This window comes from Phyllobates terribilis, unplaced genomic scaffold (assembly GCF_046119375.1).
Source record: "Phyllobates terribilis strain yellow unplaced genomic scaffold, ASM4611937v1 Scaffold_2__4_contigs__length_985480577, whole genome shotgun sequence".
Classification (NCBI taxonomy): Eukaryota; Metazoa; Chordata; class Amphibia; order Anura; family Dendrobatidae; genus Phyllobates; species Phyllobates terribilis.
The window spans coordinates 324,490,593-324,516,060 of NW_027362762.1; the positions used below are offsets into that span (position 1 = coordinate 324,490,593).

General features: G+C 39.9%; 1 protein-coding gene across 2 annotated transcripts in view; it reads left to right on the forward strand.

Annotated features, from left to right (window-relative positions):
• The window catches only part of TFDP1 (transcription factor Dp-1), a 73,268-nt gene extending 50,894 nt beyond the window's left edge, over positions 1-22,374 (forward strand). For both annotated transcript variants that reach the window (XM_073664424.1, XM_073664423.1), the window contains exons 7-12: positions 92-238; positions 952-1,020; positions 7,847-7,998; positions 11,145-11,311; positions 15,084-15,165; positions 21,566-22,374. In XM_073664424.1, the coding sequence (XP_073520525.1) occupies positions 92-238; positions 952-1,020; positions 7,847-7,998; positions 11,145-11,311; positions 15,084-15,165; positions 21,566-21,707 (759 nt within the window). In that variant the 3' untranslated portion in view covers positions 21,708-22,374. The remainder of the gene's footprint in view (positions 1-91; positions 239-951; positions 1,021-7,846; positions 7,999-11,144; positions 11,312-15,083; positions 15,166-21,565) is intronic.
• The last annotated feature ends 3,094 nt before the right edge of the window (positions 22,375-25,468 follow it).

Genomic DNA, 25,468 nt, shown 5'->3' on the forward strand with positions numbered 1-25,468 from the left:
TACTTGCCTTGCCATAATTTACATATGGCATGCCCTTTTTCTTTGGTATACTTTGGGATATGTGCCATATTGTAAACCTTCTCATTTACAGCAAGCATATGACCAGAAGAACATAAGACGTCGAGTTTATGATGCCTTAAATGTGCTCATGGCTATGAACATTATTTCTAAAGAAAAAAAGGAAATAAAGTGGATTGGTTTACCTACAAACTCTGCTCAGGAATGTCAAAATTTAGAGGTATGTGTGTTTCATTTTTATTTTACTCCTTAATTTTGGTTTGTCCATCGGCATTTCTTTTACTGTCGCCGCGGCTGTCAGTGTCATGGCTGTTAGCTGTGACACATGCAGAGATTGACTGCTCGCAGTTTCTCTCCCGCAATATTTTTCTTAGTTTAGTTAACATATATAAGATCATGAATATACCTGCTATTAGCATAGTATCTGTGAAAGCCTCCTCCCATCTATTGTGCAGTCATCAGTAGACAAGGAGGGGGAAGAAGTATTCAGCAAACAGATTGACCATTTCTCCCTTTATTACTGATTAATAATGGTAGAAATACTGCAGTACAAGCAGTCGCTTCAAAAAATACAGTGCATGCAGGTACAAACCAGTTTAAAACCTGGTGTAAGCAGGCCCTGTCCAATATGTCTGTCTATCTATATACACTAGACCGGGGATATGGTGCACAATTATCTCATCAGTTGTCTGGCTCAGGCATACAGCTGATAACTGAACTTGGATGGTATTGGACTCCTTTAAAAAAAAAAAAAAAAACATTGCACAAAATACTCAAGGTCAATCCACTTTTATATAGTTTAATCTTAAATGTATAGTGTAAAATGGTGATCAGAGGTGGACATGGCTTTTTGAGTGATTTCTTCATTGGATAGTACCGGTGTTTGTTGAATCTTGGCCGATAAGCCACTTAAAAGAATTTTTCTTTTTCTAGGTTGAAAGACAAAGACGTCTCGAAAGAATAAAACAAAAGCAGTCCCAGCTCCAGGAACTTATACTACAGGTAATCTCGGCTTGGTTGGCATTTTTGTACATTTAGCCTTATATATATGAATTGCCTGCTTTAACGAAGTGGTGCCAGTGCCCATCAGAACCAGACAGTATTGAGCTTTTATTTCCGTGCAGGGTTGGAATAAATGTAAGCAGTGATTTTATTGATTACTGTGTGAAATTCTCCCAGAGTTGTTTACATGCAACATTTTCAGTGATACTATTAAAGTAAGCCCCCCCATTCCTTAGGAACCGGTTAGCCTGGAAATGCTATAAGCAGCAAGTTATACAGTAGCAGGAGCTGAGCAAATATTATAATAGGTTTGCGAGAGAGATTCATCATAACTGTATATTTTATTAATTGAAATCCCTGCTCATTCTGCACTTAGCAGTCAATGGGTGCTACTATTCATTGATTGACAGCCTTCCTTTTATACATGTGCATACAAAGATAGCGGTCAATCATTTATTAGGACTGCCCACTGTCCCTGCTTAGTCCAGAATAATGGGCCTGGCTATGAAGGGCTTTTCTCAACATAAATGGTTAAGATTTGAAAGCGTTTGTAAAAATGTGCAACTTTGCACTTTACTTGTTAAAAATCCTCTCTGATCTGAAAAACAGGGATTTTTTAATTCTATTGTTAACTGCTAGCTTTGTAGGTTAGGCACTGCTGAGATGGCATTCTCAGCTGTAGCCGGTCTCATGGGGAGAAGCGCACGGTTACAAGTTGTATTCAATAGATGGCTAAATCTTTGTATCTGACAAGCTTGCCTACCATTGTACTCCGGCGCTGCAGAGGCAAAGCTGGTTCTGCTTACAGCATTGGAGCGCATGCAGTTCAGACCAGCGGTTCAACAGTGGCACTGGTCCAAATTGTCTAAATCATTCAAAACGCACCATCCCATGGCAAGTAGGTGGTGGGGAGCTGGCTGACACATCCAGACTCCCCATAGAAAAAACATTTTCTTATTTATCATCCCTGCCTTCCTGATTGCTGTATACACAGTGCTGAACAAGTGCTGTGTATACAGTATAGGAAGCGCTTTCAGTGCTTCCTTCTCTGAACCCAGCACTTAACAAACTCATGTCAGCTCTGCAGTGCAAGAAGTAATATGGATTTGCTAATATACTTGGCCCAGTTAAAGAGGAAATCGGATATTTATTAAAAAAAAAATGTTTTAATGCTTCCCCCAAAGGTCTTGCATGACCTTTATAGAGGTTGGGGAAAGCACAAGTCTTGGGGTGGTGAAGTTGCTGCTAGTCTGATTTGCTGTTACTTGTTTGAAAAAGTGTCTGATACATAAAAATTGTTATGGATAGCTAGGTGAACAAAATTTTAAATGTAATCTAGTGGTTGTAAAAGAAAAAAAAATATATGCTTCTTCCTTTTTTTTCTTTTTTTTTTCCTCTGAATTGCCCAATATCGGCAAAAAAATAAAATGAAAATATGAAAATTTACGTTCCATGTATCAGAAAAGATCCAAACTTTTGAATATCCGAACAAGATTTTTTTTTTATTATTTAGAGCTCTTAAAACTGCATTTAAAATAAAAAACAAAAATAAAAATTGCCTGTTCAGGAATAAAGAAAAATGACATAACTTGAACTGGTGAAGGGCATGTGTACACAGCATTACCCATATATTTTTTGCTATAGGAAGCAAAGTTTTTTCCTGAAGCATAGTTTCTGAGGGCTTTTGTGGTATAGCATTGGCCTTCTTTTTCCCATATATGATGGTGGTGGCCATTTCTTTCAGCTGTTTCACAACTTTAGATGCCTGAAGGGTTTAAAAGAAGTTACAAAGGACTGAACACATGCAAGTCTTTTTGATGTTGCTGTGAATATGTTCATATGTTTTTTTTCTTTGCAGTATTTGCACATTCCCTAAAGGGGTTGTCAAGCCCCAGAAGAAAAGCCTGCAGTCAAACTGATTGCTGACTGCCAAATCATGACAGTGTGCATGATGCACACAGTCACAATTCCCCTGTATTCACCATGTGGGTGGAAGGTCACGTGATCTTCACATATGATTTGCATATTTGTGGTCACATGCCTTCTAGTCTCACCTGGCTTGTCTCCATAGAAGAGAACTGAGAGAAGTGAAGGAGTCCTCTAATCGGAACGTGACCGCAAAATATACAAATCGCATACATGTGGTCATATGACCTTTTACCCACATGGGGAAAGCAGACTATTATAAGTCACCAAAAGACTGCGGACTTTTCTTCAGATTGGACTACCCCATTAAGATTTAAACAATTTTTTTTGTACGCTTTAGTTTTTAAGTTTACCCCCTACTTTATAACCATAAATTTATTTTTCCATTGACTTGGCCATATGAGGGCTTGCTTTTGCTGGTAGAGTTGTAGATTTTAATGCTATCATTCATTTTACCATGAAATTAGGGGGGGGGGGGGACACAATTCCAAAACTTTTTAAATGAAATTTTGGTTTTCCCGCTTTTAATTGTGCTGTAAATAAAAAAAAAAAAACACGCAACATTATTTTCCCGGTAAGTGCAATTACAGCAATATCAAGCGTGCATAGATTTTTTTTATTTATATTTTAGGGATGTCTGTTGCAATTTTCCAAGGCCCATAACTTTAATTTTCCATCGATGGCCCTGTTAGCGGGCTTGTTTTTTGCATGTTGAGCTGACGTTGTTTTATTGATACTACTTTTGTAATGCACACTACGTTTTGTTCATCTTTTTTGTTGAAAAAAAAAAAAAAAATTATGTATGTGTATATATATATTATATAAAAAAAAATTATTTATTTTTTTTCAAGAAAAAAGGTAAACAAAATGTAGTGTGCATTACAAAAGTAGCGCTATATATAGATATCTATATAGATATATCTATCACTTTTTTGGTGCATTGTGGTGATAGAAAAATAAAATTTCTGGAGTTTTCATTTTTTTTCTCAGCTTTCACTATATGAGCTCTGTATTTAAATGTATTAATAAAGGCAATTACGCAGCAATACAAAATATAGGGGCATACATATGTATATAGTGAAGTGTTGGAAAAAAAAATTGCAAGTAATAAAAAAAGTGAGAGCACTACCTGGATACATAGGCAAACAGTGTTTATTCCATGTCCAAAGTGAATGGCATTTTGGCTGCAACAGTGAGCCTTTCTCAAAAGAATATGTACATATAGAATGATTTTTTTTTAAACCACTCTCCTTTTCTCCAAAAAATTATATGTATACCCTCTATTTTTGCATATACAGTACAGACCAAAAGTTTGGACAAACCTTCTCATTTAAAGATTTTTCTGTATTTTCATGACTATGAAAATTGTACATTCACACTGAAGGCATCAAAACTATGAATTAACACATGTGGAATTATATACTTAACAAATAAGTGTGAAACAACTGAAAATATGTCTTATATTCTAGGTTCTTCAAAGTAGCCACCTTTTGCTTTGATGACTGCTTTGCACACTCTTGGCATTCTCTTGATGAGCTTCAAGAGGTAGTCATCGGAAATGGTTTTCACTTCAGGTGTGCCCTGTCAGGTTTAATAAGTGGAATTTCTTGCCTTATAAATGGGGTTGGGACCATCAGTTGTGTTGTGCAGAAGTCTGGTGGATACACAGCTGATAGTCCTACTGAATAGACTGTTAGCTGCTTTTTTTCTTGCCATAATACAAATTCTAAGTAAAGAAAAATGAGTGGCCATCATTACTTTAAGAAATGAAGGTCAGTCAGTCCGAAAAATTGGGCAAACTTTGAAAGTGTCCCAAAGTGCAGTTGCAAAAACCATCAAGCGCTACAAAGAAACTGGCTCACATGAGGACCGCCCCAGGAAAGGAAGACCAAGAGTCACCTCTGCTTCTGAGGATAAGTTTATCCGAGTCACCAGCCTCAGAAATCGCAGGTTAACAGCAGCTCAGATTAGAGACCAGGTTTGTGCCACACAGAGTTCTAGCAGCAGACACATCTCTACAACAACTGTTAAGAGGAGACTTTGTGCAGCAGGCCTTCATGGTAAAATAGCTGCTAGGAAACCACTGCTAAGGACAGGCAACAAGCAGAAGAGACTTGTTTGGGCTAAAGAACACAAGGAATGGATATTAGACCAGTGGAAATCTGTGCTTTGGTCTGATGAGTCCAAATTTGAGATCTTTGGTTCCAACCACCGTGTCTTTATGCGACGCAGAAAAGGTGAACGGATGGACTCTACATGCCTGGTTCCCACCGTGAAGCATGGAGGAGGAGGTGTGATGGTGTGGGGGTGCTTTGCTGGTGACACTGTTGGGGATTTATTCAAAATTGAAGGCATACTGAACCAGCATGGCTACCACAGCATCTGGCAGCGGCATGCTATTCCATCCGGTTTGCGTTTAGTTGGACCATCATTTATTTTTCAACAGGACAATGACCCCAAACACACCACCAGGCTGTGTAAGGGCTATTTGACTAAGAAGAAGAGTGATGGGGTGCTACGCCAGATGACCTGGCCTCCACAGTCACCAGACCTGAACCCAATCGAGATGGTTTGGGGTGAGCTGGACCGCAGAGTGAAGGCAAAAGGGCCAACAAGTGCTAAGCATCTCTGGGAACTCCTTCAAGATTGTTGGAAGACCATTTCCGGTGACTACCTCTTGAAGCTCATCAAGAGAATGCCAAGAGTGTGCAAAGCAGTCATCAAAGCAAAAGGTGGCTACTTTGAAGAACCTAGAATATAAGACATATTTTCAGTTGTTTCACACTTTTTTATTAAGTATATATTTCCACATGTGTTAATTCATAGTTTTGATGCCTTCAGTGTGAATGTACAATTTTCATATCAAGAAAATACAGAAAAATCTTTAAATGAGGTGTGTCCAAACTTTTGGTCTGTACTGTATATTATGGCTTCATGATGGCAGCCGACACTTCTAATGCCCTCCTGCAATCTACGCAATGCAATCGCATGATGCAGATGATTTGCCATAGAAATTGGAGCCATCTGAAGACCCCATGTCTGCCATCTGAGACCTCTGATGATCAGCTTGTGGCTGTGCTTCAGTTAGACCCAGCTGTACAGGGAGTTCAGGAGAGTAAGCGGTCAGTAATTACGTGTCTCACACTAGTAATGCCCTCTTTCATTTAAATTAAGCCCTGGAGGCAGGTTCTCAGAGAGATCTCAGTCCTGCCCATAGCCTGGAACTGCTTATTTAAATATTAAATGGAATTTATCAGTAGGATCAACCCTCCTATGCAGTTTTATATGGGCATGTAGGTCATAAGAGGCTGAATAAAATAATACCTTTATCAGCGATCTGATGTCTTATTCCAGATAAATCCAAGTTTTTTTTTGTCAGTGAGCAGTTAAAGCGACTCAAATTGAACAGTCATTCTGTGCTGACAAGGTACAGGCGCTCTGTGCATCATGGCAAGGCCAATCATTTAAACATTTAAATACACTTTATCACCTGCTTGTTTTCCCTCAAACTCCACCTCTCCCCTTTTCTTTGATGGCTCTGGCTTCATAAGGCCAGAGAAGGATGGAGGTAGATGGAAGACAAGCAGGTGGGAAGGTGTATGCAAGTGTTTGGCCACACCATGATGCACAGAGCACCTGTACTTGGTTTGAATAATCATTCTGTGCTGACCGTCCATTTAAGATCTACGGGCAGGATACTAATCTGCATGAGAATCTACCTCCAGAGCTTATTTTATATGAAAGGGGGAATTACCAGTGTGAGACATGTAATGAACATAGAGCAGTAGAACTGAGCTTTGTCTCCTTACAAACACATTTGCTACACCTCTGCTGTATTGCAACACTGGCTGCATGAGAGATGGAAGCGGAAGCTGTTTTTTCTGGGACGAATTGTACTTTTGAATGACAGTTTATTTTACCACAAAATGTATTGGGGAAGGGGGGAATACAACTTTGGTGAAATTATGAAAAAAAAAAAAAAGCCACAATTCTCATTGTTTTTTGGGAACTCTTTTAACAGCGCACAATGTGTGGTAAAAATGATCTGGCATGGTGATCCTCATCAGTACGATTGCAGCAATTCCAAACTTGTCTAGTTTTTTAATTTAGTGGTAGAAAAAAAATATCATTAATCTGTGTGAAAAAACAGACCCGGGAATAATATAATGGGTACATGTTCAATCTGTGGGAAAAAAAACGGATACAACACGTACGTGCAACATGGATGTCTGAATGAGGCATTAGAGGGCAAAATGAAATTCATAGTTTATAGTACAATTTCATCTTTTTAAGAAATGTTCACAATTGAGTATTTTGTAGTTTCTTTGCTGCGTTGATTTTTGGATAGATTTTCTTTGGCAGGTGCTTGTTTTTGCCTTCGTTCTGCGATCATGTGACCTCAGTTTTTTTGGTTTGTTCACATACAGCAGATTGCAGTCATTTTCTCTGTCTGGCTGAAAGCAATACATATCCCCATGCAGATGTATAGAAGGGTTTTTCATCCCTGCATTTTCAACTTTTGTAAGCAAAAATCAAGAGTAATATACATAGAGAAAGCTAAAATGGATTGAAATGTTTCTTCTGTACTTGGGACCAGCTCCTGCATTTGATACTTGAGTATTAAAACATAATAATGAATTCATCTGGTCTCATGAGCTCCCACAACACTGTCCTTAGTCTAAACGGCCAGAAAAACTACTATAACTAAAAAGTATACAAGATGAGTAAAGCCAACCAGTTACACAACTTTTTATGTTGCCTTGGAATGGAAAACTGGCATATTCATAATTGTTCAAGAGCAGAATTTTTCTTTTGTTCTAAACAGAATGTCTGAGTTATCCACATTTTCTAGAGAAAACACCATAATCATTTAGTGAATGTGTTCTGTTTTGTGTTTCAGCAAATTGCCTTTAAAAACCTAGTTCAAAGAAATCGTCAGGCAGAGCAGCAAGCGAACAGATCTCCTCCTGCCAATTCGGTTATACATTTACCTTTCATCATAGTGAACACCAGCAAGAAGACTGTGATTGATTGTAGTATTTCTAATGATAAGTAAGTAAAAAAAAAAAAAGCGCCCATGTGCATGTCGGTTATAGGTACACAAACTCTTAAATGGTTGTCCCAACACTTAAAATGATAAACTATACAAAGATCTGACCACTAAGAGCCCACTGAAATGCCCCATCCGAGTGGACCACAGGGTAAACATGCATCGGCGCTCTGTTATTATGGAAAAGCCCCATTCTTGGAATTGATTTGATATTCCAGCAGTCAAAAACCCAACCGCTTTGGCCATATCCATTGTTTTTTTTTTTCCCATTCTTCTAAGAGCCATAACTTTTTTTATTTTTCCGTCAATATAGCCATATGAGGGATTGTTTTTTTGCTGGATGAGTTGAACTTTTAGATGACATCATTCAATCTACCACATGGTGTACTGGAAAACCGGGAAGAAAATTCCAAGTGTGTTGAAATTGCAAAAAAGTGCAATTTCACAATTTTTTTTTTTGGGATTTTTTTTTTATTTACCATGTTGAATATATGGTAAAACTGACCTGGCAAATATGGTTCTCCGGGACTGTCCAAGTATGCAGATGCCAAACATTTTTAGTTTTTTTTTTTGTTTGTTTGTTTTTTTAAAGTTGTAAGAGAAAAAAAATAGCTTTTGTCACCATTTTCCGAGACCCAATACGTTTTCATGTTTTGGGGTATGGGGCTGTGTCGGCTTATTTTTTGTGCCCTCAACTGACGTTTTTACTGATACCATTTGGGGGTAGATATAGGAGGCTCGTAATGACCGACACGGGGGTCTTCAGCAGAACCTCATCTAGTATGACAACCAATCGACGCAGTCATCCGCGTGATTGTGGGGCGCCAGTGGGAACTTGAAACGATACATGCCCCTGTCCGTGCTTGTTAAATGTCGCTGTCAGAGATTGACTCTGAGATTTAACAGGTTAACTGTTGGCGGAGCTCCACCGCGGCTGTTAGAAGCACATGATGGCTGTTTAAGTCAGCTGTCGTGCGAGGAATGAGCCGGCATATGGCCTGTCGGTAAGGGGTTAAAGATTAAATATGGAAAGGTTTTAGTTAATGTGAGGGCTCATTCATTCATAATTTGCAAAAGAGTGCTATCCATGACTTTCACTGTCAGCACTTGTACCTATGATAGTGAATGGAGCTTTTCACAGACCGAGAGATACACGTAAAATCGTGGAGACATGTCAGATATTGGGATCAAAATTGGCAATGCAAGTCTAAGGTTCTCATGAAAAATCAGATGACACTCAAATGGCGTCCAAGTTTGGTCTGATTTTAGCTGTTAGATACAAGAAGGTTTAAAAACTTTTTTTTTTTTTGTCATATGAAAAAAACTGATAAAACTTGGCCAGTTTTTGTCATATGGTGAAAAAAAAACTGGCTTGAATGAGCCCTTAACCATACCTTTGATGGGAAGTGCCAGAAACTGGAGACAAAGCGGCATTTTTTACCAAACCTCATCTTGCACTCTTGTGTAAGTAAAAAAAAAAAAAAAAAAAACTTGTGATAAAATCCACAGTGGAGAAATTTCTCCATTTGTGGAATCAGGGTAGAGAAACAAATTGTGATCGCTGTGTGTGTCTTTACACTTAGACAGTGGGGGAAAAAATTTTCATGTATTAACCCATACTACTAATGTCTTGGTAAAAACTGCTCTGTGTGTTTAGTGTTCAGATAAGTACCTTATTTTTCGGACCATAAGACGCACTTTTTTCCCCCCAAATTTGGGAGGAAAATGAAGGGTGCGTCTTCTGGTCCGAACGTTACTTGCGGTGGTGGTGGAGCGGGATCGCAGGGCCCTCCCTCCTTCAGGAACGCAGTGGTGGTAGCGGCATCAGCAGAAGGAGGTGAGGCAGAGCTGCTGGGGCTGAGGCCAGTGTTGGGCTGTGAGTGGTGTCGGGTGGCGAAGCAGAGCAGCCTGCGCAGCTTTCCGGTGTGCACGGCCATCTTCATGAGGATGTGATCTATAGGAAGATAGCCGCCAGAGCTGGCCCATGCTCAGACTGGGAGCTCCGGTGGCCATTTTCCTGTAGATCACAGCTCTAGGAAGATGGCCATGCACACCGGAAAGCTGCGCAGGCCGCTCACAGCCTGGCACCAGCCCGAGACCCCAGCCAGGCACAAGCTCCACAGCATCTCACCTCTTCTGCTGCAGCCGCCGGGTTTCTGAGGGAGGGAATGAAGGGCCCTGCGATCCTGCACCACCTCAACTTCCTGCTGCTGGAGCACCGGCTTCTTGCTTCCTGAGGGACCCTGCCTCCTGTGACCCTCTCTCCACCGTACCTTACTTATTCAGACTATAAGCTGGACCCCCATGTTATAAAAAAAAAATGTTTTTTTTCTATTTTCCACCCCAAAATTCGGGGTGCGTCTTATAGTCCGAAAAATACGGTAAGTGGCATTGTAATGTACAATATTTATCTAAAACCCCCACAAAAAATAAAAAAACAGATGTAGAATTGGCCTCTTATAAACACTTTTAAATGGCAGACTTAACCCCTATAAAAATCATACTGGTATTCTAGATTTTAGTAAATGTGTTTTAAAGAAAAAAAAAAACTTTTTATTACATATGCAAATGAAGGGGCCTCAGTGCACCCTTGGTGTGGCCAAGGTCTTGGTGCACCTTACTGCCCTATCAATTACAATATTCCGCCCCTTCCCTCATGGTGATTAACAGCGCTCTTCTGCTTTTGAGCACATCCTGATATTAAGTCCCCAGGCTTGGACATACTGACAATGCAGTGGCCAAGCGCCTGCATACAGTGTCAGTGTGTACACAGGCCGAGTTCTCATCCACCCTCTCCTGTGTAGCATTCGCTCACTACACACAGGATTACAAAGCTGCATGTGGCCACTATACACAGGAAAGAGATGAGGGCGTGCACACACTGACAATGTGCTTGTTCTCATCCCTTTCTTGTCAGCATATACTGTCGCTTATTTGTAATCCTATTTGATAACATTGAGATGATACCTACCTGCAAACTTGTGCACTTATTTGCCCCCTACATATGGTCGTGCAGCTCGTGAACTCTGCATTGGAAGCCAAAATCAAAACAATTCAAGACATGTTAATATATATTTTTTAACGTTTTATTCTATATATAAAGAAACCAATCAACTTTCATACAGCTTTTATTGCTTTCACATTTCAGATTTGAATATCTTTTTAACTTTGACAACACGTTTGAAATACATGATGATATAGAAGTACTAAAGAGAATGGGAATGGCATGTGGGTTGGAGTCTGGTAGTTGTTCAGCAGAAGATCTAAAGACTGCAAGGAGTTTAGTACCAAAGGCTCTAGAACCATATGTTACAGGTAAGAACCTGCTATTACGGCTTCAGATGTTAAAGGTATTTTTCCCTCACAACTTAAAAAGTGGCAGATGCAAGCATACCTACCATAACTATCTTTGCCATTCCTATTCTAACTCTGCCTAACCCTATGCTACTCACCATGATTCCTCTTCCAGCCACGATGAGTGTGTGCCTGGTTCAGCATATCTTTAAATTCAGGGGTGTAAACCAGTTCACGTGCTCATATAATTTTGAAGGCAGTCTGATTCTGTAGGTGTGATTTGTGGTCTACATTTTGTGGTTGATCAGTACAGCAGAGTTGAGCTGTCTCTCATTACAAACACATCTGTAGCTCTAGCCCTCCTCTCATAGCCCTGTCAGGTCTGCTGCAGAGCTTTGCCTGATTACAACTAAGGCCACGTTCACAGGTTCAGTATTTAGTCAGTATTTTACATCAGTGCTTGTAAGCCAAAATCCGGAGTGGAACAATCAGAGGAAGCATGATAGAAACATGTGTACCACTTCTGCATTTTTCGTCCACTCCTAGTTTTGATTTACAAATACTGATGTAAAATACTGAACATGGCCTAACAAGCTTTCTTTCGGCAGTGTGTGGGGAGGGACAGTACTACTAAACTGACAGTACTATGAGAGAAGAGATACATATGCAGATGTTTGTAATGAGACAAAGCTCAGCTCTGCTGTACGGTCCTTCTCACCACAATGGCTCTGTAAGATGGAAGCTGAAGTAATGTTAGTTGTAATCACACACAGTTCTGCAGTTAGATCAGGAGAGCAGACTGTCAGTCATTATACACTGCTCAAAAAAATAAAGGGAACACTCAAATAACACATCCTAGATCTGAATGAATGAAATATTCTCATTGAATGCTTTGTTCTGTACAAAGTTGAATGTGCTGACAACAAAATCACACAAAAATCATCAATGGAAATCAAATTTATTAACCAATGGAGGCCTGGTTTTGGAGTCACCCCCAAAATTAAAGTGGAAAAACACACTACAGGCTGATCCAACTTAGATGTAATGTTCTTAAAACAAGTCAAAATGAGGCTGAGTATTGTGTGTGGCCTCCACGTGCCTGTATGACCTCCCTACAACGCCTGGGCATGCTCCTGATGAGGTTGCGGATGGTCTCCTGTGGGATCTCCTCCCAGACCTGGACTGTCCGCCAACTCCTGGACAGTCTGGTGCAACGTGACGTTGGTGGATGGAGCGAGACATGATGTCCCAGATGTGCTCAATCGGATTTAGGTCTGGGGAACGGGCGGGCCAGTCCATAGCTTCAATGCCTTAATCTTGCAGGAACTGCTGACACACTCCAGCCACATGAGGTCTGGCATTGTCCTGCATTAGGAGGAACCCAGGGCCAACCGCACCAACATATGATCTCACAAGGGGTCTGAGGATCTCCTCTCTGTACCTAATGGCAGTCAGGCTCCCTCTGGCGAGCACATGGAGGGCTGTGCGGCCCTCCAAAGAAATGCCACCCCACACCATTACTGACCTACTTCCAAACCAGTCATGCTGAAGGATGTTGCAGGCTGCAGATCGTTCTCCACGCCTTCTCCAGACTCTGTCACGTCTGTCACATGTGCTCAGTGTGAACCTGCTTTCATCTGTGAAGAGCACAGGGTGCCAGTGGAGACTTTGCCAATTCTGGTGTTCTGTGGCAAATGCCAAACGTCCTGCACGGTGTTGGGCTGTGAGCACAACCCCTATCTGCGGAGGTCGGGCCCTCATACCACCCTCATGGAGTCGGTTTCTAACCGTTTGTGCAGACACCTGCACATTTGTGGCCTGCTGGAGGTTATTTTGCAGGGCTCTGGCAGTGCTCCTCCTGTTGACTTTGCACAAAGGCGGAGGTAGCGGCCCTGCTGCTGGGTTGTTGCCCTCCTACGGCCCCCTCCACGTCTCCTGGTGTACTGGCCTGTCTCCTGGTAGCGCCTCCAGCCTCTGAACACTACGTTGACAGACACAGGAAACCTTCTTGCCACAGCTCGCATTGATGTGCAATCCTGGATGAGCTGCACTACCTGAGCAACTTCTGTGGGTTGTAGAGTCCGTCTCATGCTACCACGAGTGTGAAAGCACAACCATAATTCAAAAGTGACCAAAACATCAGCCAGAAAGCATTGGTACTGAGATGTGGTCTGTGGTCCTCACCTGCAGAACCACTCCTTTATTGAGGGTGTCTTGATAATTGCCAATAATTTCCATCTATGGTCTATTCAATTTGCACAACAGCATGTGAAATTGATTGTCAATCAGTGCTGCTTCCTAAGTGGACAGTTTGATTTCACAGAAGTTTGATTTACTTGGAGTTATATTCTGTTGTTTAAGTGTTCCCTTTATTTTTTTGAGCAGTGTATGTCTCAAACGTGAAACATCAGTTTCCGGCCCATAGTCCTGAACAGCTAATTTTAAATATTAATAAAAACGTACATATTTCTGTAATAAGACAAAACGTTGGATCAAATTTCAAAATGTAATTTTTTTTTTCAACTGTCAGAATCGCTGTAAATGATGACAGCTGTATACTGACTATTTAACATGAGTTTAAATGTGAGTGGCTAATTCTGAACACAACCACATATGCAATTATGAGAGGGTGTTCATACTTGTACAACCGCATTATTTTAGTGCTTTGTTTTTCTTTTCCACTCGAAAAAGACTTCAGTTTGCTTAATTCAGTTTTACAGAATATGGGCACAAAGGTGGAAAAAGTTCTGAAAGGATTCCTCATAGTAATTTTTTTCTTTTTTTTTACATGACACAAACCTGACATTTTAACTAATGTGTAGACTTTTTTTCTTTTTTTATCCATGGTGTATGGCTTAGAAGGGTTGATCCTGCTTACTGATTCCCTTTTAATGCTGCAGATTGTGCAGTGAAAAGAAGCCCCTATCTGTGTAATCATTATTCAGGGGTGTTGTAAAAAGGCACCCCATTAACTTTTTCCCCCATTAAACCTGTATATATGTCTATGTACTGTAGTGTCAGCGTGTTAATATACTTACCTACTTAGCCGTCTCCTCTGGTATCCAGCGCTGTTCCTTTCCTCTTCTTAGTCACGTGATGAGAATTCAGACTCTGGATCTCACTGTGTGAGCCAGAAGTAGTCTTCTTTTTTTTCTTTTTTTTTTTTTTAGCAGTGTAAGCCTATGGAGCATTGTCCGGAGGCTCCATAGACTTACTTTGTAAAAACCACTTCAGGGGTCACACAGAGCACAGCGTGACCCGGAGAGTCTAAAAATTGGTGACGTCACCAAGAAGGACTGAAGCGGCATTGTATACTGGAGAAGATGGCGATAGGTGAATATATTAACGCAATGACACTACACTACATATACAGGTTTAAGGGAAAAAAAGTTAATGGGAGTGCTTCTTTAAATGATTGAGAAGACAGCTGCAAAATCATGCACCCATTTTAACAAGAACTCACACATGACTAAAACATTCACTTGTAAAAATGTAGTTTATTTTTTGGGGGTCACTCGCAATTTATCTTTTTAAAGCTCAAGGAAGGAAGGCAGACCACGGTATTACTGGTTAATCCACATGTATTTGCTTATTCTCCCATGATTTTTATTCCAACAGAATAGCAGCATTTGGCACAGTTACATAAAAATCACCTTCTTCCAGGCAACATAGCTTAACTATAAATGGTCAAGTAGACTGATTGCAAAATTGTATTACTTATTAAGCAGTTGAAAGTGTGTGGTAATTCAGTATATAATTTCCAAGATTGTTTTTCCTCCCTTTATTTTTTTAGAAATGGCTCAGGGATCCATCAGTAGTGTGTATGTGTCGTCTACTTCGGGTTCAGTGTCAAATGGTCGAAGGTTTTCTGCCAGGTAAAAAGCTTAAATTTACAGAAATGCTTCCCTTATGGCCAATGGACATTCTTGATCTAGTCATGTCCACAAATTATGGTAGTGGCTGGTTCTTTGTGCTTGTCCTCCTTTTGATGATCTAAATTGCAAGGTGGGTAACTTTGTAAAAACTTTGCACCACCTCCTTCATGATATCTTAGTGATCCAGCTAATTTATATCCCCATCATGTTCCTGTTCGTGGGAAAATTTATTTTCACAGTGCAGTAAATGAAGATATTGCGGAACTCCACAGCAGAAAATGTTACTCCATTGTATGGACTTAAAGGGGTTTTCCCATGAATAAAGTTAATTTTAATCAACTATTTAATCAATAGATCTTTGAATAATACGTTTCACGATTGGATGTGTTTTTTTTTTTTTTTTTTTTTAAAGTTTCTGTGCTGAGATCTTATAAATGTGTCTGACTGTGCAGGAACATGGTTTGATAATACCACATCTCCTGGGCAGGGAAGGAAACGAGAGTATACATGCTACAATACAATATTTGTATTTAGAGATAACCTTGCATTTGAACAAGCAAATGGCTCAGGAAAGTTAGAGCCATGATTATAAGAACTGCTCTAGAAACTGCTCATGTCAGGAGCTGAAAGAATAGGTGAGCATCTAGCTGCTTCATAGAAATCAATGTTGGTTTCTATGTTAGGAGTTAAAGGGGTATTACTATCTCCAAGATCCTATCCCAATGTGTAGTAATAATAGCAAATACCTCCAATTACAAATGTAGTATAGTTCTTCTTAAAGGCTATGTCGCTTACCCCATGTAGGGGTGTTGCAGTAGCTTTGGTATCCATGGTTAAGACCACTATCAACTAACTGTCAATATGAGTGGTCGTAACCATGCATACATAAGCTACTGCAATGCCCTGCACATGCAAATCAGAAGAACTATACTACATTTCTAGTTGGAGGCATTTGCTAATATACACGGTGTTCCAAATTATTATGCAAGTAATATTTTCTCAGATATTCCCAAATTACCTATATGAATTGCAGTCATTGTAATTTTCCAGTCAAATAACTATTAGAGTACAATTGAAAGGTTTTTGTACAAACTGCCTATGATAACAATATATTTTTAAAAAAATAAAACACTCAAACTGCACTCAAAATGCATGTTCCAAATTATTATGCACAGCAGAGTTTTCAACCTTTTCATTTTAATAAAGAACACAAAAATGGTCATTTTTGAAATTATAAGCATTAGCAGGTTATTACAAACTGAAATCAAACAGTTTTCAACTCAAAACTTTATTCTAGGTGATGTTACATTTGCACATAGGACCGCTTGTTCGAAAGGAGCTTCTGAACACTCTCTCTTCATTGAATTTGTCAGGTTGAGGATGGTTTCTGCTGCAATTGTTTCGCATGAGGACAGAATACCCTCCCAGAGCTGTTGCTTAGATGTGAACTGCCTCCCGCCATCATAGACACTCCTTTTTATGATGCTCCAGAGGTTCTCAATGGGGTTGAGGTCAGGAGAGCATGGGGGCCACACCATAAGTTTGTCCCCTTTTATGCCCATAGCAGCCAGAGATGCAGATGTGTTATGTGCTGCATGAGACGGTGCATTATCATGCATGAAAATGATCTTGCTGCGGAATACACGGTTCTTCTTCTTGAACCATTGAAGGAAGTGCTGTTTGAGAAACTCAACATACATTATGGAGTTCATCTTTACCCCTTCAGGGATCCTAAAGGGGCCCACAATCTCTCTCCCCATGATTCCAGCCCAAAACATTACTCCACCTCCTCCTTGTTGGCGCCGTAGCCGTGTTTGCATGGGGTGTCCATCAACCAGCCATCCTCCACTCCATCCATCTGGACCATCGAGCGTTGCACGGCACTCATCGGTGAACAAAACAGTTTTGAAGTTAGTCTTCATGTATTGTTTGGCCCACTGGAGCCATTTCTGCTTGTGTACAGTGGATAGAGGAGGTCAACAGGATGGCTTACGCACAGCTGCAAACCACTGAAGGACTCTGCATCTTGTTCGGGGGATGTTGGAGGCACCAGCAGCTTCAAAAACTTGTCTGCTGCTATGACGAGGCTTTTTTGCCGCTGCTCTTTTAACCTGACGCAATTGCCTGTAGGAAAGAGTCCTAAATTTTCCCTTATCAGCACGCACACGTGTGTACTGTGAATCGGCTACATACTTCTTGATTGTGCGATGATCAGGATGAAGTGTCTTGGCAATGTTGATTGTAGTCAGGCCTTGACCTAAACACTCCACAATTTGTTGCTTCTCAGCAGCTGATACATCCTTTTTCTTTCCCATTTTGGCATAAAATGTAGGCTGCTTATTAATGTGGGACAGCCTTCTTAAGTAGTCTTGCCTTTCATTGGACACACCTGCCAAACTAATTAGCACAGGTGTCTGCAGTTGCTTACAGTGATATAAAGAGCCCTGACACACATCACCATCAATGAGTTTAACTGACAAACAAAAAAATTCTTACCTTATCACTCCGAAACACTTTTTGCATTTTAATTTGGAACACAGTGTAGTTACACTTATTACATATTGGATAGGAGCTTGGAGTTGGGAATACTCCTTTCCTAGAATGTAACTACTGAACATACTTGACCAGGCTCACTGAAACCACTGTACACTGTGTAAGATAAAAGCTCTTATTGACAGCAGATAGAAAATGTAAGTCAGTTGCCAACTTGCTTATTTTTATGCTGTCTAACTGAAGCAATATAATAACACAAGAATACCCTTTTATTCAGCAAAACTGAATGCAACCATGGAAAGTTGTTGTACAGGGCAGTCATTGGAGATCCAGTTTTTGGCCAACATTGTCCTATCAAATTTATTTTGTAGGTTCTCCCGGAATTTAAAAGTTAAAAATGAACAACTAAACGAAATGTAATTTTAACTACCTTTTTAATTAGCAATTTATAGTCATTTTGATTTGAATTAAAATGTCCTATGCTTTGTTACACTAGCCATAATTATACTAGAATTTTGATAGTACCAGGACAGGTACCTGTGAGCATGTGCACAAAGAAGCTGCTCCCTCCCTTCATGTGTAAAAAGAGGTTGCTCATACTACTTTTCCACTGCTGTTTACCATGATTTTCTGATCTAATATTTGCAGGGCTGTGGAGTCAGTAAGCCAAACCTCTGACTCCTCAATTTCCCTGACTTCCGACTCCACAGCACGGCCTCACTACTGAGCGTGTACATAAAGTGCAGCACAGATTCATCTCCACTAAAAGCCAAGATCAGGAACAGAACAGACATTTATAGGACATTTCACAACTTTCCCAAATTCTTATGAAAATATTTGCACCACATCCTGCATTGTACTACTGTACCCAATTTATTATATATTTTAGGAGTCAGTCCATTTTAAACCGACTCCACCAAAATGGACACCAATCCTACATAGAAAAATAAAAGTATACAGCCAAATAAAGGTAAAATATAACACATTTTATTGAGCAGAAATAATGATATATAAAAAACAACAAAGGTTGTACCAAGAATATAGACCTGACCTAGGGGGCATATGTACTGGTATCACGAGTTTAGCATCAGGTAAGTACACACATCTGGAGAATCACATGCACTATATACTTATTGCAGCGGGTGACTATGGATATGTCATAGAGACAGCGGGTATACACAACAGGGCATCAGAAAAATATGTATCATATAAATACTGAATAGTTCCACTGTATTATAGTGCCCGAATGTCACACCATCACCAATACAAATAACAGATGCTTGTCATCCTGTCATAGGATTTAAACCAAAAGAAACCCTGCCATACACATAAATAGGAAATACCTAATAAAACAGTATATGTGCTGGTTCAAGTACATAGATATCCATCAAATTATTTATGGTTATCCAAGGTCAGGACAAGTGATCCACAGAGTGCCCCTAACGCGCATTTGTTTGTAGCTGCCTCAGAGGGGTAGCGTTTGAGTGGTGTCTGTGACTATTTATGCCCTTTAAGTAGATTCAAAGCGGTGACGCCCGCATAACCATCCCCCGCCAACCGGAAGTCCACGGTCAGGCGTCACTTCTGCCAACCCACTACTATGTGATCCATGGCGTGGCCAGGAGAGCAAAGAGGACGCTCATTAAAATTTGTTATATTTTACCTTTATTTGGCTGTATACTCCTATTTTTATTATGTAGGATTTATGTCTGGTACATAGGGGGGCCTTTGATTTATTGGTCTTATATCGGTACAAAATGGACACCGATTGTCTCCATGACTCCACTTTCCTTACTTCAGAATATCTGGTATCTCCAAGTATTGAGAAGATGGTGCACACACTGCTGTACATTCTGTCCTTACTGCTCTAATACTGGAGATGTCAGGGGTGCTGAGGTAAAATGAGGCTGCTCACACTGAGGTCCACTGTGTCTTTCTGAGTGTTGAGTGACTGCTGTGACCTGGTGATGACATTCATGGTATAGGTTATCTCCTGGTCACAGCAGCTTCTCTGCATTCAGACAGGCAGGGTGGAATGCAGTGTGAACAGCCATTTCTTACCTCCACACTCCTGGTATCTACAGTTTTAGATGAGGTAGACGGCAGCCTTTTCTTATCTTGACACCCCTGGTATCTCCATTATTAGATCATAGACTGGTGGACAGCAGTGTTATTTGCCTCTTTTTGCCTCGTCGCCACTGATATCTCCAGTATTAGATCAGATAGGCTGGACAGCCGTGTTATTGGCCTCTTCTTACCTCGGCACTCCCTGGTATCTCCAGTATTAGACCAGATAGAGAGGCTAGACAGCAGTGTGAGCAGCCTCTTCTTACTTCAGCATCCCTGGTATCTCCAGCATGAGTTCAGATAGACATGGTACACAGGAGAGTGAGCAGTCTCTACTTACTTCAGCATCCTGGTATCTCCAGCATGAGATCAGATAGACAGGGTGGACAGCAGTGTGAGCAGCCTCTTCTTACTTCAGTATCCCTGGTATCTCCAGCATGAGTTCAGATAGACATGGTACACAGGAGAGTGAGCAGTCTCTACTTACTTCAGCATCCTGGTATCTCCAGCATGAGATCAGATAGACAGGGTGGACAGCAGTGTGAGCCAGGGCTGTGGAGTCTGTGTCCATTTTGGTTGAGTCGGTATAAAATGGACCGACTCCAACTCCTGAAATATATAATAAATTGGTTACAGTAGTTCAATGCAGTTTGTGGGGAATATTTTTTTATAGGAATTTGGGAAAGTTATGAAATGAACTATAAATGTCTGTCCTATTCCTGATCTAAGGGTCTAGACTTTTAGCTGAGATGAATCTGTGCTACAGTAAATTTATCACTTAAACATGAGCCATGTATGAGGGAGTCTGAGTCATGGAAATTGAGTCGTACTCCACTCAGACTCCACAGCCCTGGTGTGAGCAGCCTCTGCTTACCTCAGCACACCTGGTATCTCCAGTATTAGATCAGATAGTGAGGCTAGAAAGCAGTGTGAGCAGCCTCTGCTTACCTCAGCACAAATGGTATATTTTTTAATAAATCAGAATATATACTGGGAGATCTGGTACCATTTTCATCATCACGGGCTGTATTCTCATGTGTGTTTCTCAGACTGTGTGTGGACAATGATTTCTGGACCCTACCCACAGATTTCCTGACTTAAACTCAACAGTGTCATATATACCTGAGGTTGATTAGTTAGGGATGGGGGACTGACAGGTCATCCTGAAATCACTGTGTGTGTGCACGAACCATGACCCACAGTCATGTGAATTCAACCCAAGACTGGCATATAAAACTATCTTAATCTCCCCTAAAATCTCAGAAAACTTCAGTTCCACAGGATAATTTTATGATGTAGAAGCATATTTTAAAGGGCATCTGTCCATAGGATCAACCCTCCTTAGCAGTCTACATGGGCATGTAGGTAACCAAAAATGTAATAAATATCTGCAATCTGATGTTTTATTCCAGAGAAATACACATTTTTCTTAGATCTTAAAAGCTCATTTACATATATGTGCCAGACATTGATCGCCCTGAAAATTTGCCTCTAGAGCTTACCAGTGTGAGACATTTAATGACAGTTTGCTCTCTTGATCTGCATGCATCTCACTGGTAACGCCCCCATTTTATTAAAAATAAGCTCTGGAGGCAGATTCTCAGGGAGATCTATGTCCCGCCCATAGATCTTAACAGCTAATTTACATATAAATAAGAAAAATGTGGATTTTCCTGGAATAAGATATCGGATCGCAGATATCAAGGTATCATTTTATTCAACTTTTTAAGACCTACGTGACTATATAGATGGCTTGGAAGGGTTGGTCCTTCTGACAGATTCCCTTTAACACATCATGTTGTTAATAATATTTGTTTGCATACGATACTTTGTTTTGCAGCGACTTGACCACAGATGGGATGCTTGCAACCAGTTCCAATGGGTCACAGTACAGCAGCTCCAGGGTGGAGACACCGGTCTCTTATGTTGGAGAGGAGGAAGATGAAGACGATGATGACTTTGAGAATGATGATGATGACTGATGTGAAATGTATTCATTAGAAAAGAGAAAAAAAAAAGCTACAAGAACTTTGTTGTGTGTTTCTTTTCCTCTTGTTTAACATCACTGCTGAGAAAAAAAATTGCAAAAGGAATTTATTGTAACAAAGCAAAGGTTTTTCTAACCTAGGTAATTTTTCCTATTTCCATTTTTGTGCAGTGACTGTTTGGATACATTTATTTTTATTCTAAATGTTTTTTTTTCTTTTTGCCCCTTAATATTACATAATTTTCATTACTGATGTATTGTCCCTTTAAATACAGAATAAAATGTCCTGCATATGTGTAAAGAAATGAAACACAATGTTCAGATTTGGCATTTATTCAGTTCAATAATGTGGGGTAAAGTATGGTTTTGTGAAATCATGCAACTTCCAAAGAGACTTATTTTTTTTCAATTTGCAGATGAAATTCACATAATTTGAACTATAGCCATTTTTATGCTTTCTATTGTATATGTTTTGGAGGACAACGACATACATTTTCTGGCAAAGGATTCTTCTGCAATGCTGGTGCAGCTGTGTGAAATGTCCTGAAGCTTGCTATATACAGTATATAATTATAAATATTGCTTATAGTATAATTTGCCTGAATTCTTCCAGGTAAACTTTTTTGATTTTTTTTTTTATAGATATATATATATATATATATTACCTAATTATCATTTTAATGTGTTCTGAAGCGAATGTTTTGTATTGGTTTCCTAAACATGCATTGTAATCTATTATGTTAAAATTAGTGTTTTAAGCTTTTTTTTTTTTTTCTCCCCCTTGCTCTTCTGGATTTGTGAATCGTGTTTAGCAGTTCATATTTTATATGATGAATTCCAAGGCAAGCTGTAGTAGTTTCAGATAAATTCATGAAATGGTTAACTGCACAAATGCTTTCAGCTGCCTGCTGAATCTTTTTATTGGAACATAAATACTTATGTAATTTTATTAACTATACAGAGACTTATAAATGATTTGTTTAACTTGGCACTGTTAGTTTTATTAATAAAAAAAAGTGCATGGGCATTAAAAGTTGCTTTTTAATTTCAAAGAAATTTGCTAAAAACATGTTTGCAACTTAGAGAACCTGTCATCAGGATTATTCATGTTAAGCTAAAGGTATGGGCATAATGGCGCTGTCATACTGATGCCTTAAGTGTAAAAATCTGCAGTCTGGTTATTCTTAACCCCTTCACTCTGAAGCCTGTTTTCACCTTCCTAACAAGGCCAATTTTTTTGAATTCTGACCAGTGTCACTTTGAGGTAATTACTCTGGAACGCTTCAACGGATCCCACAGATTCTGAATTTTTTTGTCGTGACATATTCTTCATGATGGTGGTAAAACTTATTTGATATGACTTGCTTTTATTTGTGAAAAATCAGAAATTTGGCGTAAATTGTGAAAATTTAGCACTTTTCAAACTTTTAATCTTTATGCCCTTAAATCAGTCATGTCACACAAAATAGTTAATAAATATCATTTCTCACATGTCTACTTTACATCACAATTTTTGGTAACATAATTTTTTTTGTTAGCAAGTTATAAGGGCTTACAACAAAATTTACAAACTTTTTTTTTTTAGGGAACACCACATTTGAAGTGACTTTGAGGGGCCTATATGACAGAAAATACCCAACAGTGACACCATTCTAAAAACTGCACCCTCAAGGTACTGAAAATCACATTCAAGAAGTTTATTAACCCTTCAGGTGCTTCACAGGAATTAATGGCATGTGGAAGGAAAAAAATAAAACTTTTTTTTCACTCAAACTTTACTTTAGACCCATTTTTTTCTACTTTCATAAGGGTAACAGGAGAAAATGGACCCTAAAATTTGTTGTGAAACTTTTCCTGAGCACACCGATACCCAATATGTTGGGGAAAACCACTGTTTGGGCGCACGGCAGGGCTCTGAAGGGAACAAGCGCCATTTGACTTTTTGAATGTAAAAATTGCTGGCATAATTAATGGACGCCATGTTGCCTTTGGAGGGCTACTAATGTGCCTATACAGTGGAAACTCCCATACAAGTGACTCCATTTTGGAAACTAGACCTCTCTGCGAACATATCTAGATCTAGATGTGTGGTTAGCACTTTGACATCCCAGGTGCTAAACAGAAGTTTATAACTGAGCCGTAAAAATAAAGAAATTACATTTTTCCACGATTTTTTTTTTTCTTTTTAAAACCCCAAATTTTGCATTTTCATTAGGGTAACAGGAAAAACTTCACCATAAAATTTTATTTGGCAATTTCTCCGGAGTATGCAGATACCAAATATTTGGAGGAAAACTACTGTTTAGGTGCACAGCAGGGCTTGGAAGTGAAGGAGCGCCATTTGACTTTTTGAATGTAAAATTTGCTGGAATAATTAGACGCCATGTCTCTTTGGAGAGCCCCTGGCATGCCTAAAAAATGGGGGAAAAAAACCCCACAAGTGTCACCATTCTGGAAACTAGACCCCTCAGGGAACTTCTCTAGATGTGTGGTTAGCACTTTGACCCCAGGTACTTCACAGAAGTTTATAACATTTAGCTGTAAAAATAAAAAAAATCTATTTTTTCCTGCAAGAATATTTTTTTAGCCCAAAATTACATTTTCACAAGGGTAAAAGGAGAAAATGGACCCCAATATGTGTTATGCAATATCTGCTGAGTACGTCGATACCCCCCCATATGTGGTCGAAAACTACTTTTGAGGCATAGTGCAAAGCTCCGAAGGGAAGAAGCGCCATATTGGAGTTCAGATTTTGCCGGACTGGTTTGAGGGTGCCATGTCACATTGGCAGAGCCCCTGAGGTGTCAGATGAGCCTAACCACCTATAAGTGACCCAATTTTACAAACTACACCTCTCAATGAATTCATCTAGGGGTGCAGTGATCATATTGACACCATAGGTGTAACACAGAATTTTATACCATTGGGCAGTGAAGAAATAATTACATTTTTAGCTCCAGATTTTACATTTTCACACTGGGAAATGGGTAAAAATGGCACCAAATTTGTCCCACAATTTCTGCGGAAAGTAGAAATGCCCCATATGTGGCTGTACATTACTGCTTAGCCATACGTCGCCTTCAGCAGGGGAATAGATCAGTGGAGACGTACAGTTCGGAATTCTGTAGATGGGCAACGGATTCCAAATGGAATCACTCAGCCTTTAGAAGTCAATTTTGTGAGGGGCTTACTGAAAGGTTGAAAGATGCTTTGGCAGTATATGAAACCTCTCAGTCCTTGGAGGCTGCCATGTCGTTGGCCATACGTCTTCATAGATGCCTTCGGGATAGACTGGTTAGACCTCCGGGGCCTTCTTGTCGGGGTTGTGTACCTCTGCCCGGGGAGTGGTCTGGGGGTGAACCAGTACTGGGGGAGGTGGAGGAACCTATGCAGTTAGGGTGTGTCTCTGCATCATACATCTCCCCAGAGATTTGCAAGAAAAAAATAGTCATATGGTTTTTTTTTTTTGTGGGGAAAAAAGGGACATTTTGTTGGGACCTGTCCTTCAATTCCTAAACAAAAGGAGACTCTATTAACTCTTGGTAGTCTGGAGTTAGATAAACAAGGGGTGCATTTGTTGCCAACCTGAAGTTCCCGGTTTGTCTTGGCAGCAGAGGTGGTGCTAGAGAGCAAAACAAAAAAAAAATTCTGTGCTTGTTGACAGTGGAGCTGGAGTCTGCATGGTTGATGCTGAGTTTGTGGTCTTGCTTGCTGTACTTTAGCGAAGCCTATTTCCATCTTCGCCATCGACTCAGC